The sequence below is a fragment of the Mirounga leonina genome, unplaced genomic scaffold (assembly GCF_011800145.1).
Source record: "Mirounga leonina isolate KUSES-001 unplaced genomic scaffold, KU_Mleo_1.0 Mir_165, whole genome shotgun sequence".
NCBI classification, from domain to species: Eukaryota; Metazoa; Chordata; class Mammalia; order Carnivora; family Phocidae; genus Mirounga; species Mirounga leonina.
Window position 1 is genome coordinate 79,278,509 of NW_023270415.1, and position 16,085 is coordinate 79,294,593.

General features: G+C 50.8%; 1 protein-coding gene across 5 annotated transcripts in view; it reads right to left on the bottom strand.

Annotated features, from left to right (window-relative positions):
* Positions 1–16,085, bottom strand: part of TRAPPC9 (trafficking protein particle complex 9) — a 545,767-nt gene that overhangs the window by 430,384 nt on the left and 99,298 nt on the right. For all 5 annotated transcript variants that reach the window (XM_035012000.1, XM_035011999.1, XM_035011998.1 and 2 more), the window contains one exon: positions 5,703–5,848. In XM_035012000.1, the coding sequence (XP_034867891.1) occupies positions 5,703–5,848 (146 nt within the window). The remainder of the gene's footprint in view (positions 1–5,702; positions 5,849–16,085) is intronic.

Sequence of the window (16,085 nt, forward strand, 5' to 3'; positions counted from 1 at the left end):
CAGGAGAAAGCCCCAGGGCAGGCTCACAGAAGCCATTCTCTAGAGCACAGTGCGCCTAGGCCTGGCCCTTCAGCAGCATCTTTGAGCCCACACCGACTCCAGCAGTAGCCCCCAGCCCCTTCACACAGCCAAAGAAAATATCACTCGTTTTAACAGGTTGCTCTGCCTGGCAGCTAAGGAACTATTTGTTTTCTCTGTCATGGTCCAAAAAATCAACATTTAAAAACTCATTTTCCTGGGGTTCTGAAAGGAACCATTTACACTTGCACCATCCTACTCTACTGAGGGTATATCTAAGATAAATCGCTGATTACATCACTGATCTCGTGACTGTTTTTGTCTGAAAGAAGACCATCTCCTCTCCAAGCCCCCGTGTGTCAGATCACACAGGGGAGGCCCTTCCTCGAGATCCTATCCCGGAAACCATAGAAGAACAGCAGTGGGTGGCTCTTCGACACCTGCCAGCGTCAGGTCCTCCCCACTGGGAGCCACACAACACTCTTTCTCCAACACTGGAGGGACCTGCCCAGCAGGAAGCAGCCGTGATTTCTCGCTGCATCCCCAGCACCTAGGACAGTGCACACAACTGCTACTCGGAACCTCCTTTCCACAGCTGCCAGGTCCTTTAGGAGTATTACCTCCCCTGACCCTCAGAAGAACCCTCTGCGTTAGTGTCTCTTGTCCTCTTTCTGTACTCGGGCAAGCGGGATCTTGTCTGAGGGGGCAATGGGAGGCGGCAGGGCCAGGCTGCAGCCCGCTGCCTGTGCAGGTCACCTTGACCTCAACACTGACCTCGACCTCGGCACAGAGCCTGGCCAGGTCACAAAGTCCTAGCACAGATGACAGAAAAGCCTTCACCCGCTGTGCCCAAGCTCAGGACCTACGTACGCACAGAGCTGAACTGAGACAGTGGCAACGCTAGCAACAAGGAGACAGAAAGATGGGTAAATGAGTCCAAGTTAGAGTGCTGAGTCTCAGAAACCGCCCCCAGGGGTTTCTTCTTCTCAAACACTCCACACCCCCTGCTGTGATGATAACTCCCCCAATTATACACAAAGATTCATTTACAGAGATTGGAATTTTAGGTTAAAGACACGTGATTCTTCAAACCTCCAGGCAGGTCTTCACTGATGAGAATACTGTGGAAAACATATTAGAAGCCACAGAATATAAATTACACTTTCCTACCCGTGGGTATTCAACAAATAACATGCATTTTGGCCAAGGCTTCTGCTATATTTCAGAAAAAATCTTGCATCATCCACTGAATTTATCCTCAGCCCAGATGAGCAGGGGCTTCTCACTGTGATGAGGAGCCATATTACAAAGAAAGAAATCCCTGAGCTTCGAGTCGAAACCTTGGCTGGAGACTGAGCTGTGCACTTACTAGCTGTCTGACCAAGGGCAGGTCATTTATATTCAGCTCAGTCTTAATTTTCTCATTTGTCAATTGGGGATATAATGCCTGGAGGATCATGCAGTTATGCAAATCACCGGATGATGTTTGTTTAAGCCCTCTGCAACAAGTGCAGGGCATTACTTTCATAAAAAGAAGCCTCAACAATTTAAGATTGGAGAGGAAAAACTAACGATGCAGGACTGGCTCTAGCGGGGATGGGGGCGGTTGGACCTGTAGCCACACAGGCCCAGCCTTGGTGGGGGGAGGGTTAATGTTCTGCTGTCACAGGCTCCAAAGTCTTCATAATTTCTTTTTTTTTAAGATTTTATTTATTTATTTATTTGACAGAGAGATAGAGAGAGAGCACAAGTAGGCAGAGAGGCAGGCAGAGGGAGAGGGAGAAGCAGACTCTCCACTGAGCAGGGAGCCCGACGCAGGGCTCGATCCCAGGACCCCGGGATCATGACCTGAGCCGAAAGCAGCCGCTTAACCAACTGAGCCACCCAGGCGCCCCAAAGTCTTCATAATTTCTGAAAAGGGGCCCCACAAATCACGTAGCTGATCCTGAGAAGGAGTCTCAGACCTCCAGTCTCCTAAATAACCCCCGGAAGTTTCTCTAAACAAAAGGGGTGAAAGTTTCCTAAAAACATTCTTTAGGGGAGAAAGCTTATGGCCAACCCCAATGAGACCAGAAAGAACAGCCAGAAACTCCCAGCCGGGCCAAAGGAGATAAGCTTCAACTTGATGTTGAGTCTAGGTCTGCCCAGAGAGTGATTTGCCCACCATCAAGAGCCAGTAAGAGAGAGACTGGAAAAGGACCCAAGTCTTCCACCTCCAAAGAGGTCAAAGGAGGATTCCCATGGGAAGACAGGCCCTGCTCATGGGAACGTCCACTGCAGTGGGTCCAGGAGCCCCCTGGCCCTCCCCAGTCTGCCACGATGCCCACCCAGCTACCCTGCTTCCAGTCCTCTTAAGCTCGTCCTCCAGAGCAGGGGCCCAGGGGACAGGAGGGTGAGCCATCTCAAAATCAACAGACTGAAACAAGAATGTCAAAGACAAACTTTCACCACAAACCGCTACTTGGTCAGGCCTCTCTCCCCTAACAACCAGGAGACACTTGCAACTAGCTGGTCACTCATTCACGTTAATGAACGTTTACTGGCTCTTACTCGCACCTTATCAGATGCTGGGCGCTGCTGGACCACGAGATGGGGCCGCCGCCACGGCCACCCCAGCCAAGGCTGCCACGGCTGCCATCACCAATTCGAGCAGAGCCACATCGCCCGGCACTGCAGCGTCAGCAGCGGGGGCCCCTGGGAGCAGACCGGCCTCCGCCTTCCCGCACCTTCGCGCCAGGCGAGGGCCTGCGTGGCCGCCCCAATAGCATCGGGAAATGTCGTTTTCAGGCTTTTAGCCCAAGCAGCACAGTGAGAATGCAGGCAGGGTCAGAGGACCGAGGGGCAGTATCTGACCACCGGTAACCATCTGTGTGGACTGGTTTTGTGCCCCTTACAACGCCTGACCCACGGCAGGGGGATCTCGTGCCCGTGTACCACGGATGCAAGAGCACACAAGCAAAATCGTCTTCCAGGACGCAGATGGAAAACATTCCAACACTGTCAGAGAAAGCTCAAAGTCTCATCGTTTTAAAGATATTAAATATATCTGAAGTCAAGGAAAGGCAAGGGTTCCACGCCGCAGAAGAAGCTGCTTTTCTCCACTTCAGCCCATCTTCGCTTATTTAATGGCACTAATTAGAACTAGCCATTATTTTATTTATGGGTCCACTTACTTGTACTTACTACTGGAAAGTACTGCTGAACACTCCCTCCAACTTCGACCTACACCCCGCGACGGCCTTGCCGCCATAAGAACCACGGGGCCACGGAGAAACTCAAGGGGAGCTTACTGCCGGATGAAAGACTGAACCAATGGAGAGACACACGTGCATGCGCACACAGACACGTGCGTGCACACACACACGCACAGACACGCACATGCACACACGTGTGCACACTCACGCACACACTTGCGCGTGCGCACACACAGACACGTGCATGTGCACACGCGCACATGCAGACAGACACATGCGTGCGCGGACACACACACGCTGTAGTGCAGTATGCTATACACTTGGGGCTCCTAATTTCAGAAACGTAACAGAACTTACAATCCGATGCTATTTTTCAAGGACGTGTTTCCATATTTCTTCCTCTATTGCCTTCTTGTTTTAAATAATGAACAAGCAGAGCCCCCCGAGCCACCCCTTGCTCCTCCAGAGACAACCTCACCATCAAGGGAGCCTCTGGGGCACCTTCCAAAGTCAGGGGTGTCCCCGCTCCCGCTGGACCAGCGCTTACTGTCCGTCCAAGCTCAGCAGGTAAGCCAGCAGGTGCTGCTGGTGACAGTTCTACAGTTTTGGACAACTTGACCTACATCTCGTCTTGACATCCCACTCCTCGTGTATTTCCGCCCCGCCCGCTGCCTACACTGACCTGGAAACCCTGTGCAGAGCAGGGACTGTGTGCTGTGTCTCACTCGGGCCCCTTCCATGTGTGCCCTGCACGCAGGAGAAAGCCATCCTTGCTCCAAGAACACTGAGCTGAACTGTGACACCCTCGGATGAAGCACAGTGTGAATAAGGACTGTTGGCCATTACAAGAGAGCAGCTTGGGGTCGGTTTAGTGCTCCTATCCCAGTCACGCCCTCTGTCCTGGGAACAACCTCCTCACTCAGGAAATACTTGGTTTTTAAGGTGTTCAGATAACTTACTAATTGTGAATGCTTCCAGATGTTAAAGATTTCGAGGGCTGGTATTTATGTAGGAAGTCTTCACTGAGACCATGTGACTTGCATAACGCTCACACTATCCCTCTGGCCTTGGGCCCCGTGGTGCCGGCCAATAAGCACGAAATGCATCATGAGTCAAGGCCTGCTCTGAGTTCTTGAGCAAGTCATTTGAACTCCCTGAATCTCAGTTTCCTTATCTGTAAAATGGGGTTCATAATATCTACCCATTCCTCCCCACATCTGTGCAACAATCTTATAACAGCAGCTGTTGGTACAGCAGGGAGCAAATGGAGGAAGGGGAAACAGAAACATGAACGTGGACGTAGGTGCTATAAAGAGAACTGGGCCTCAAAGGCACGGAGTGCTGGGAGGAGCATCCTCTCTGGGGATGGTAGGGGATAAGCCTCAGCAGAGGGCACAGCCAGCACCAAGACCGTTCTGTTCCAAGAACAGACCCGTGCGGCTGGGTCTGAGGAGCAGGGGTAGGTAAGAGAGGCAGGAGGAGAACAGAGAGGCAGGCAGAGTACTGCACAGCAGGCCAGGCCACGGAGGGCCGAGGTCCACACTGTGGGGGTCGGTGGTACCGCCAGGGCAGAAGGGCACCTATGCCCTAGGAAGTAGGGCCTCCTGAAGTCAGGCTGCCTTTTTGCTATATTCATGGTGCAGGGATTACGAGTAGAAATGAAACAGGAGAAGAAAGCCCTGGACTTCAAAAGCAGAGAGCAAAAGCTTCTCAGGTCTTGTGTTGAAACTCCTCAGGGAGAATCGGCAAGCACCCACCAGGACAGGCCTCTTGACCCCTTCGCTTTGACACTGTGACACATAGGCTCATGTCTGGCAGTAATCAGCACCATTATCCAAAATGTCAGGGGCCCAAGGAAGAGGGAGCTGGCAAAGAACGAGGCCCACTGCTGGGCCAGGCATCGGGAAGACAGAGAGGGTGGCGCACGAGCCCTGGGTCTGCTGCGAGGGAGGAGGGGAGCAGGCAGGGCTGGGACCCAGTGGGGAGCTTGGCACATGGAAAAGCGCACTAGAGATTCTCAAGAATGTGTTCTGGCTCCTGCCCTACCCTGAAACATGGCTCCACCTGTCCCTGCTGAGCCCCCAGACCCCTCAGAATTGGCATCCTCAGCCCCCAGGCAAACAAAGCCAGGGCTGTGAGGGCCAACAGAGAATGGCATACGCCGTCCCTATCCCCCAGGCAGGTCTGAGCGCAAGTCACCCTCTGATCTCGGATGATCCCGAGGTCACTCTGGGCTCCGGCGATCCCTCTCCTGTTGTCTGCTTCAGTCCTGATAACAGAGGTCTTCTGGTTTCTAGAACTTCCACAGACTCACCTTTGATGAAATCGATTTTAAAAAATCAGATCTAGGGCCAGAGTTTTGACAATGGCAGCAAACTGCATAAACTGAGATGGAGCCATGCAGACACGCATGAAGGAACCAGAATCTGGAAAAGCCGCTGGAGGCCAGGCAGGAGGGCACAGCCAGAAAGTCAGGAGGAACACACCTACCTATTTTCTTGTTCCGCTCTTCTCCACGGTTGTGCGCAATAATTGGTGAGTAGATGAATGGGCTCTTGGTCGACACGTTCTGACCCAGCAAGCTCTTCATTTTCTGTGGCCGGAGGCTGGCAGGAAGGTTCAACAGCTTCACACGCCTAGCGTTTCAAATGGAACAAAAATACTTCAACTGCCTTGTTAGCTTGGTTTCAACGTAAATACTACCAAATCCCACGTGCCAGAAAAACAGGACATCCCAGAGCAGAGGGAAAAGCACTCCAGCTCGGCAGGAAGAGCAGGAGATCAGTGCACGTGGTCACGCGGGGCCATCCTGGGCAGCAGCCGCTCCCCCTGCCGGCTCCAGCAGCCACGAGGACCAGGCCGAAATCCAGCTGTATGCCCGTGGGTGCCTTGCCTTCTCCCACCCTCGGGCTCCTCGCCTACAGAACGCACCCAGGGTCCTCCCTCACACACTACTGCGAGCAGTCATGTCAGGGCTCGGGACCTACTGCTCGGCAAGGCCAGTTCTCTTCTCCCTCCTGGCGGGCATGCCCCCAGCACACAGGAGAGCAGGGGACTGGAAGGGCCAGAGGTTAATCGGGCCGTCTGTGTCATGAAGAGCAAGGCTGACCCCCCGCTCAGCACAGCCTGTACTTAAACTGCTCTCCCAGCCGCAGATGTGAACTCATCGCCACTCACACTGGGATCGAGTAGCTCCCGTTTATTTGGGACTCGCCAATCTGCGCAGCCTGAGCACACCGAGGCCCCTGTCCTCAACAAAACATCCCAACCACCCTCCTAGCGTGGCTTCTATTACTAATGCCTCCACGTCATTGATCAGAAACTGACACCACAGAGACAACAAGTTGTCCAAACTGCGGGGCTGGAAGCTGGTGACAGCAGGAGAGACTATGCTTTTAAACCTGTGACCCCCTCCCATGACCAGCGAGGCAAATAGGGTTAGGATCTGAAATGTTCTGAGGTGGGGACACGGGGTGGCCCGGCAGTGACCCTGCCAGCGCTCCTGCCCTGTGTGAGTGCAGTCTCCTCGCAGGAAGGTAAAGCCAGTGGGCTGTAAGGGGGGTCGTGTATGTCCTCCTGGGACTGAGCCCTTTGTTTGCTTTTCATTTTATTTTCCTTTCAGCTCCTTTAAGATGCTTTTTTTCAATTTTTTTTTTTAAGATTTTTTTTTTAAAGATTTTATTTATTTATTTGAGAGAGAGAGAATGAGAGACAGAGAGCACAAGAGGGCAGAGGGAGAAGCAGACCCCCTGCTGAGCAGGGAGCCCGATGTGGGACTCGATCCCAGGACCCCAGGATCATGACCTGAGCCGAAGGCAGTCACTTAACCAACTGAGCCACCCAGGCGCCCGTAAGATTTTTTTTTAAGTAATCTCTACACCCAACGTGGGGCTCAAACTCACAACCCCAAGATCAAGAGTCACATGCTCCGCCAACTAAGCAGCCAGGCACCCCTTTTCATACATTTTTTATCCATTCATCTGTTGACGGGCATTGGGTTGTTTCCAAGTCTTCGCCATCGTGAATGATGCTGTGATAAACACGTGGTGTAGACATCTCTTCGAGACCCTGTTTTCATTCCCTTTGGATACATACCCAAGAGGTAGGATTGCAGGATCATAGGGTAGCTCTATTGTTAATGTTCTGAGGAACCTCCACTGTGGCCGGACTGATCTGACGCCCACCAGCACTACATGAGGTCCCCATCCTCCTCCCCCCATCTTCCTAATGACAGTCACCGTAACAGGTGCGAGGTGGTAGCTCATCATGGTTTCCACATACTCCTCCCCGATGGGGAGCAATGCTCAGTATCTTTATGGTACATACATACAACGGGATGTTACCCACCCTCGAGACAAAGCACTTTGAAGCAGTGCACCGGCCTCCAGCTCTCTTCCCTCCACCGCAGGGTGATCCTGGAGGCCAGATATTGCCAAGGTGGGGCAGAGATGGATGCAGACTCTGGAGCACTGAGTAACCCCAGAGGTCACCTGCCCTGGAAAACTGCCCGACTTGCACTGAATTTCATGTGAGGGAGACGTAAACCCTTGTTGTAAGGGTTAAGCTTTCTCAGATGTCAGGATTAGAATTATTACCACAGCACAGGCTAACCGACACTGACTAACAAAGACCCCCTTAGAGAGTTCACAAAGCACTGCTTTCTCAGCTGGAAGGGATCTCCGATACCTAGCACAGTCCTGTCCTATGCACACATACCCCTATGGCACCCAGCAGTTGCTCACAACTTCCCACGTACCCTCCCTGGACCGTCACTGACGGCCACACGCATGACTCCGTCCGTTTCCCACAATAATCCAAGGGAGTAGACCAAGTCCTCGAAGCCCAGGACCGTACCTTGTATACCTGCTCTGACTCCCTTGTCTCTGCATGCACCCTTCCGCTAAGCTTTATTCATACAGGATCAGAATCACTTAAAATTTATCTGTTTCACTTTAGCTGTGAGCTCTCCAGGACAGAGGCACCCGGGCATCCAGTGCCTGGTACAATACTTTAATAGATACCTCAGTAAATATTGAATGAATAAACTCCCAAAAGTTGAATTTTTTATTTTTATTTTTTCAAAGATTTTATTTATTTATTTATCTGAGAGAGAGTGCACAAGCAGGGGGAGCAGGAGAAGGGGAAGCAGGCTGCCCCCCTGCTGAACAGGGAGCCCGACTTTGGGGCTCGATCCCAGGACCCTGGGATCATGAACCAAGCTGAAGGCAGATGCTTAACCAACTGAGCCACCCAGGTGCCCCCACCCCCAGAATTTTTTTTTAAAGAGTTATTCATTTACCTGAGAGAGCAAGCTCACTCAAGTGGGGGGAGGGACAGAGGGAGAGAGAATCCCAAACAGACTCCCTGCTGAGCACAGAGCTTGACTCATCTCACAACCCTGAGATTATGACCCAGGCCAAAATCAAGAGCCGGCCGTTCAACCGACTGAGCCATCCAGGCACCTCCAAGAGTCGAATTTCTAACTCAGCTTCCAAATCGTTCAAAATTATAAACTCAAGCCTAAGCAGTTTATTACTAACAGTTGCAAACCCTAGCCATTTGCAAGCATGCAAACAATACCTGTGCACTGCACGGGGACTAAGATGAGCAAACTGTAAAGCTGGCCGAGACGGCATGCCTGGTGTGGGTCTCATGTCCATGCACACCCAGTCCAGAGGCGTTCCCCTGCAGGTAATTCTCAGTCTGCCCGAGAAGCAAATTTAGGTGGTGTGCAGACCCTGACTACCATCTGAAGGACCTACCCGCTATTCAACTGGCACAGACTACTTCACCTCCCTGCACCTCAACCTTTCCACCTATAAAACAGGAAAAACACCAGCTACCTGATAATGCTGTGGGGGAAGAGGACACCTCCTTTCCCTAGTTCCATGCTGCCATGGGAAGGACGTCCTCAGAGGAATAGTCCTGACCTCACCGTGCCCCTCCCTCACTCCTCTTAAGGGAGGGGGCCAATTTGGAAGGAGAACCAGGGTGTGCAATGCTCAACCCCTTCTCTTGGGGTCCGCCTGCCTGCAGGGGACACTTTCTATCATCCTGTCCACGTAGAATGAAAGGGGTCTGGCCCTCCAAAAGAGGCGTAGAGTCCTACCCAGCTCTGCTAGACACTGGGGTAACATCATCTGGCCAGACCTGAGCCATGCTGTTCACCAGATCTTCCATCTGTCTGAGACAGGCCTTTGTTCCTATTGATTCCAAACTCAAGCAAAGAAGGAGGAGTATCTGAAGTGGCATGTTCAAACTGTGGCAGGCTACTTTGAGGATGAAGCAAGCTAAGATACATAAAGCACCTATAACAGTGCCTCACACGGAGCAGGCTGCAAAAGCCTTTCTCTTCCCCTCCTTAAACCAACACTTGTTTACAAACAGACAGCAAAGCCCCTGGTGCAAAGACTCTAACTCTGGACTGGTATAAAGAAACGAAGGTTTGGTCCCAACCCTGCTACAAGCAGGCTATTGAGCCTTGGACCAGGCACGGTCTATCTGAGCCTTAGAGTTTATTCATGTGTAAAATGAGTCTGTTTTCTTGGAACACAAATAGGTTTCTATGACATGCCACCGTCACCACCTAAAAATGTGATGTCATCTGAATTTCTACAGGATTCATCTATACCAGCACAGAAATTCCAGATCACACAAAAGGCTCTTAAAACATACAAAGGAATTCTAAGGACATGGTCAGCCAGAAAAGTAACCCAACAGTGGCCACAGGGTTCATGCATAACTTGAAACTTAGCATCAAATATCTTCTTATAAAATGTATCCTATGGGAAAAACAATCACTCAAGGCACTTGACCTACAGGACACATAGCCCCTTCAGCAGAACCAGTAAGACCACATTTAGTCTATGAAGCTGCCAACAGGAAAGCAGAGTTCCAGGGGTCAAGTGTCCAAAACAGGGCTTGTAAGTAGAGATTTCATTTGAAAACTGCCGCCATGTCAAAGGCCGGCTGTGCTCAGCTCACTGTGGCTGATGGGGACCGAGGGGGCCCTGAAGGGCACTGGCTGGGATCCTGAGCCAACACACACGGACGACGGGAGTGTTGGGGAAAGCGGCTTACCTTCCCTCACTTGGTTTTGAATCCATCTACCTTCTTCACAGCAAAAGCTTATCTAAGAGCCCACCACGTATCTCTGCACAGATGGGCCATGACTCAAATGGCCAGGCGCGACGGACATGGCTGGAAAGGGCGCACACACCACCAGGTCAGTGAGCGCCCCACTCTCACTCCTGACTGGACACACGCTTCTCACGATCCCCATGAAGCTCTAGTATGAGCTCCATCAGGGAGGTTGCAGGCATGGCAATCACACGAACGTGAGGGAAGATTCTGGACAACATTGCACCTGATGAGGTCATGGGAGCCCCACCTGGACTGGGATCTGGGAGGCTGACTGTCCTGTTTCATCAACCAAGAAAACTGCCCTGACTATCATGGCCTTCTAAGCCCTTTTTTGAATAAATATCTGTAATCCTGCCTCAAATAATATAATTAACTTAAAAGTTTAAGTTTTAAGGGGTGCTTCGCTGGCTCAGTCGGTACAGCGTGCAACTCTTGATCTCCAGTCATGAGTTTGAGCCCCACGTTGTGTGTAGAGATCACGTAAAAATAAAATCTTTGGGGCACCTGGGTGGCTCAGTCGGTTGAGCATCCAGCTCTTGGTTTCGGCTCAGGTCGTGATCTCAGGGTCCTGCGTCAGCTCTATGCTCAGCAGGGTGACTGCTTGAAGATTATCTCTTTGCCTCTCCCTCTGCCCCTCCCCCTGCTCCTGCACACGTGGGCTCCCTCTCTAAAAATAAATAACTAAATCATTACATTTTACAAGCACCAAAGCCACTCAAAGATCATTCTGACTGAAGGGTTTAGTCCTTATCAATTAAAATACCCTTGGCGGCGCCTGGGTGGCTCAGTCGTTAAGCGTCTGCCTTCGGCTCAGGTCGTGGTCCCAGGGTCCTGGGATCGAGCCCCACATCGGGCTCCCTGCTCTGCGGGAAGCCTGCTTCTCCCTCTCCCACTCCCCCTGCTTGTGTTCCCTCTCTCACTGTGTCTCTGTCAAATAAATAAACAAAATCTTTTAAAAAAATAAATAAAATAAAATACCCTAACTCCAGAGCTCTTTGCCAGACTGAAGGAGCTCAATGTTAGCTCATCAAAAAACAACCAGCGAACGCCCTCCAGCCCGCCTCCAGTCCACCTCTCCGGAAAGCCCCACTGGTTCACTGTAAATGGCATTTTAGCTTTACTACCATTTCTTCTTTAGTAATTCACACCTTGCTATGTGTGAATAGTCTCCATGACTGTTACTTGCTTTTGTGTACGTTACCATTTTATTGAGAGTTCTAGAAGGAATAGAAGATGGCTTCTAGTTTTAATGGGACTTCTATGCACTTGCTCTGGCCAGCAGGAACTGGATATGGGTTTGGCAGCCTCCTGCTTGACCATCTGGTGTGAATCTGGCCCTTGCTTGACCAGGACTGAAGCCCCAGCGTTCACCATTGGGCCAAGCACATCTCAGGCACTCAATAAATATCTGACTCATTGAATTTTAGAACAGAATTACAGCAGGGATATATTTTGCCCCCCCCCTTTTCTTTGTTAACTTGCATCATCATTACTTTAAACCATTTCTGGGTGAGCCCATGTCATGCTCCCACGCCCACAGAGCAGGTAGGTGTCTTCCTGTAAACTGATGAGACGGTTTGACTGTCCAAAACCAGGAAAGTCCTCAACAGGAGCAATGGCTCCAGTCACTTCTTCTAAAGCCACAGCCGTACCCAGGAGGCATCACGAACATCAGAGTAGCCTGTGTCCAACAATTCTACACAGCAGGTGGTCACTTACACATGGCTGCGGGCATTTCCCACCAACTCATTCTGTGACGCTTATCAGAAGCATAGTCCTCAAATGTACGTATTGCTGAGCTCTTTCTTCCAATGCCTGGTTGGGATTTTTTTTTTAATTAAACTGATAAAGTCCATGTTTCCAGGCACAAGTCCTTGGAACACTGTCCTAGTCCACAGTGCTGCATCGGCCCTCTCCAGAGAGAAACGAGGAAGGCTGATTTTGTAGGAGGGCGGCAATCCCATACGCTAACCAGAGCGCACAGACTCTCCGAGCGCCTGCCGCGCTCCGAGTACTGACCAGCAGTCACGTGGGTCTGCCAGCTTTAGTCGGCATCCCAGAACACCCTCCACCTCTGTTTGCTTTTGCACACGACAGTGCAGCTCCGAGTTCTCTGCTGCCTAACTCCCATCGAGAGCTCGCTCCTGAGAAATCACACTCATGCCTGATGGACATGCAGACCACCCACAACGTGAGACACTCCCCACTGTATGGCTGGGACAATCCAGGCCATCAGAGTGCTCGTCTTGGTCAGCCCGGGCTGCTATGACAGAATACCAAAGACGGGGGCCTTGAACAGCAAACATTTCCTTCTCGCAGCTCCGGAGGCTAGAGGTCCAAGATTGGGGCGCCAGCACGCTTGGGTCCTTGGTGAGGGCCCTCCTCCTCGTTCACAGGCAGTGCCTTCTCACTGTGACCACCCTTGAAGGAGAGAGAGAGCTCTGGCCCCTTTATCCACAGCCAAACTGCAGCCGAGGTAATTTGCAATGTACACGGAAGCTGTACCTATTTCCATCCGGTGGCGTTAGGAAAAGATGGGGGAGTCAATCCTTGAACTAAATCTTGAAAGATGACTAAGTAACCATAGGCAGAGTCAGGGCAGCGGAGACATTTCAAGCAGAAGATGAAGCCAGAACAAAGGAATAAAACTCCGTCACACACTTTGGGACTCCAAGTGCTTCTGCAAGGTGTGTGGCACTGGTAGGACCAGAGGAAGAGGAGCTCACATTAAATGTGGGACAGAGCAGGCCACGGGTGGCCTTGTAAGCCGTGCAAGGCAAGCACGTGCGGTTCTGTTCTATGAGCAACCGGGAGCGGAGCAGACGGTGAGATGCACTGATTTTCCATATCTTCCAAAGGCATTTCCTTACACTTTGCCACTGGGGCTAATGCTACCGTGGGGTAAAAATCCCATCCAGTGGGCGCCTGGGTGGCTCAGTTGGTTAAGCGACTGCCTTCGGCTCAGGTCATGATCCTGGAGTCCCGGGATCAAGTCCCGCATCGGGCTCCCTGCTCGGCAGGGAGTCTGCTTCTCCCTCTGACCCTCCTCCTTCTCATGCTCTCTGTCTCTCATTCTCTCTCTCTCAAATAAATAAATAAAAAATCTTTAAAAATCCCATCCACGAGGCTTCCGACACCTGATCACATGCACTTTATAGTTCTAGTTTTCAATGAGATCAGGCATGAGTGATGCAATCAGTGAGTCACTGGGACAAAGAGGGCTTATTTCTGTAGCTGAAAGTCTCCAAGAACCTTTAGAACGTGTTTACACAAGGTGGGAGTACATAAAACCAGTTTTTCTTAAGCAGTCCAATACAGGCCACACAGACCCTGACAGTGAAAGAGATACAATGCCAAAAAACTGGTCACCGCAAATTTAATAGTATTTGCCGAAAAGTTAGACTATTATGCTTCTACCCAATCTGTTGTTATGTTTGTAGGCAGCTTAAGGGATTAAAATGTTAACATCACAATCGAACTCCCTGCTCGGCGGGAGCCTGCTTCTCCCTCTCCCACTCCCCCTGCTTGTGTTCCCTCTCTCACTGTGTCTCTCTCTGTCAAATAAATCTTAAAAAAAAAAAAAAAAGAAAAAGAAATAAATAAAATGTTAACATCACAGTATTTTTTCAATCAATGCACTGTTTGAAAATTTAGGTGTACTGGGGCGCCTGGGTGGCTCAGTAGGTTAAGCCTCTGACTCTTGACTTCAGCTCAGGTCACGATCTCACAGTGGAATCGAGCCCCAACTCGGGCTCCAGGCTGGACGTGCAATCTGCTTGGGATTCTCTCTCTCCCTCTGCCCCTCCCCACTCCGCTTGTACACACGTGCTCTCTCTCTCTCTCTCTCTCTCTAAATAATAACAACAATAATAATAATAATGAAAATGTAGGTGTAAAATATCTCCAAGAGAAAACTGAGACTTATGGAGTGCTCAGGATATACCAGCCACTGTGTTCCACACTTTTATATGCATCAGCTCAACTAAAACAAAACCAATAGCCCCATGAGGAGCGATTTTTAAGCCCATTTTAAAGATTAGGAAACTGAGGCTCACAGAACCCAGGCCACACGCTAGTGAAGAATAAACCCAAAGTTTCTAACTTCCATCCAGGGCTGCATCCGTGACACAGCCCATCCCCTTCTGGGGTCTCTGTGTGGAGGACAGGCGCTTTTCCTCCTCAGTCCCAATAACCTGCCTGGACCAACCCACCCAGCTGCACTGACAAAAGTCCTGACAGCCTGGGGCTCTAGATGCAGCATCAAAATCCTAGAACGTTCTGTTAGGTTCAGGATGTTCTATTATGCAAGGCTGCCTAAACTTAAGAATGATCCAGGTCATGATGAAGATGAAAAATTATTAAGAAAGGCTTTCCTAGATTTTAATTTAAAAAATTTGTACCATACACTTAATCCCAAATCAAATACATTCTACTTGAAGTCTTACACGCAGAAAGGCCCAGCAAGGACCCTGACTTCCTGAGTTTGGATGAGCCACGAGGAAGCAGAGTGCAAAACAAAGCTACAGCACACTTCCTCGGGGGCCCTCCATGCCGGGGGCGGCAGGTCTGCTCTGAGAAATTCCAAGGAGGAGCAAGAGCACCTCTTCAGGCCACGGCCTAGGCTTTGGGATGGGGCAGCTTGCCAACTGTGCCTGATAAACTACTCCATGCGTGCCCAGCAGGACATCTTAAAATTCAAGGGTAGCCTGCTAGGGACTTCTGTGCATAGTGACCCTTTCTGTCCCACCTCTCAGGGGCACACAATCCTCACCTTGGCAACAAAACCATTTCGCGTGGCACTGCTATGCCTGCCTCCAGGGAAAGGCAAGGAGAGAGCAAACCCGCAGTTACCAAGCACGGCACCACAGATTTTGACATGTTCTTTTCCTAATAACCTAATGCCGTGGGTTTTAAAACTTCTTAAGCAAACGGATGCCCAGGGGGGTTAAAGCGACTTGTTCAGTAACGCTGTAGGCCCTCCCGGCCATATTGCAATGCTGAGCGAAACCTGGGAGAAACGGCCGAGCTGGGAGTGCTTCAGAGATGGTCACATCTTCATCACGTGGTATCCTACAGTCACAGCACTTCTATGAACGGCAAAATGTCGAATGTCCACTGCTTTTCAGTCTTCAAACAAATCTTTCAGAAATTCTAAAATCATTCCATGAGATTAGCTCATAAACCCTTTTTAAGTATGCAGGGCGCCTGGGTGGCTCAGTTGGTTAAGCGACTGCCTTCAGCCCAGGTCATGATCCTGGAGTCCCTGGATCGAGTCCCGCATCAGGCTCCCTGCTCAGCAGGGAGTCTGCTTTGCCCTCTGACCCTATCCCCTCTCATGTGTCCTCTCTCATTCTCTCTCTTTCAAATAAATAAATAAAATCTTTAGAAAAAAAAAAAAAAAGTATGCACTTTGCAAAGGGCCCTCAGTCTCTCCAGCCCCGCGAGCTGTGCAGAGGGACTGGACACAGTGGCAGATACTGGGAGAGAGGTCAGCAGCAGGTGCTCTGGGAATCCAAGGCCTCTTCTACCCAAGAGCAGATAGATGGTGGACAGCAGGAGGAAGTATCGGGAAAGCTTCCTAAAAATGGGGCCTGTAATGAGTCTGAAAGCATGAGCGTGCACAGATTACAACGGGGAGGAGGAAGGATGAGTCCCAGAGGGAGCAGAGCCTCAGCAAAGGCACCACAGGATCCACGAGCAGCTACGCCCACTCCCGGGCTGCAGGGGCCT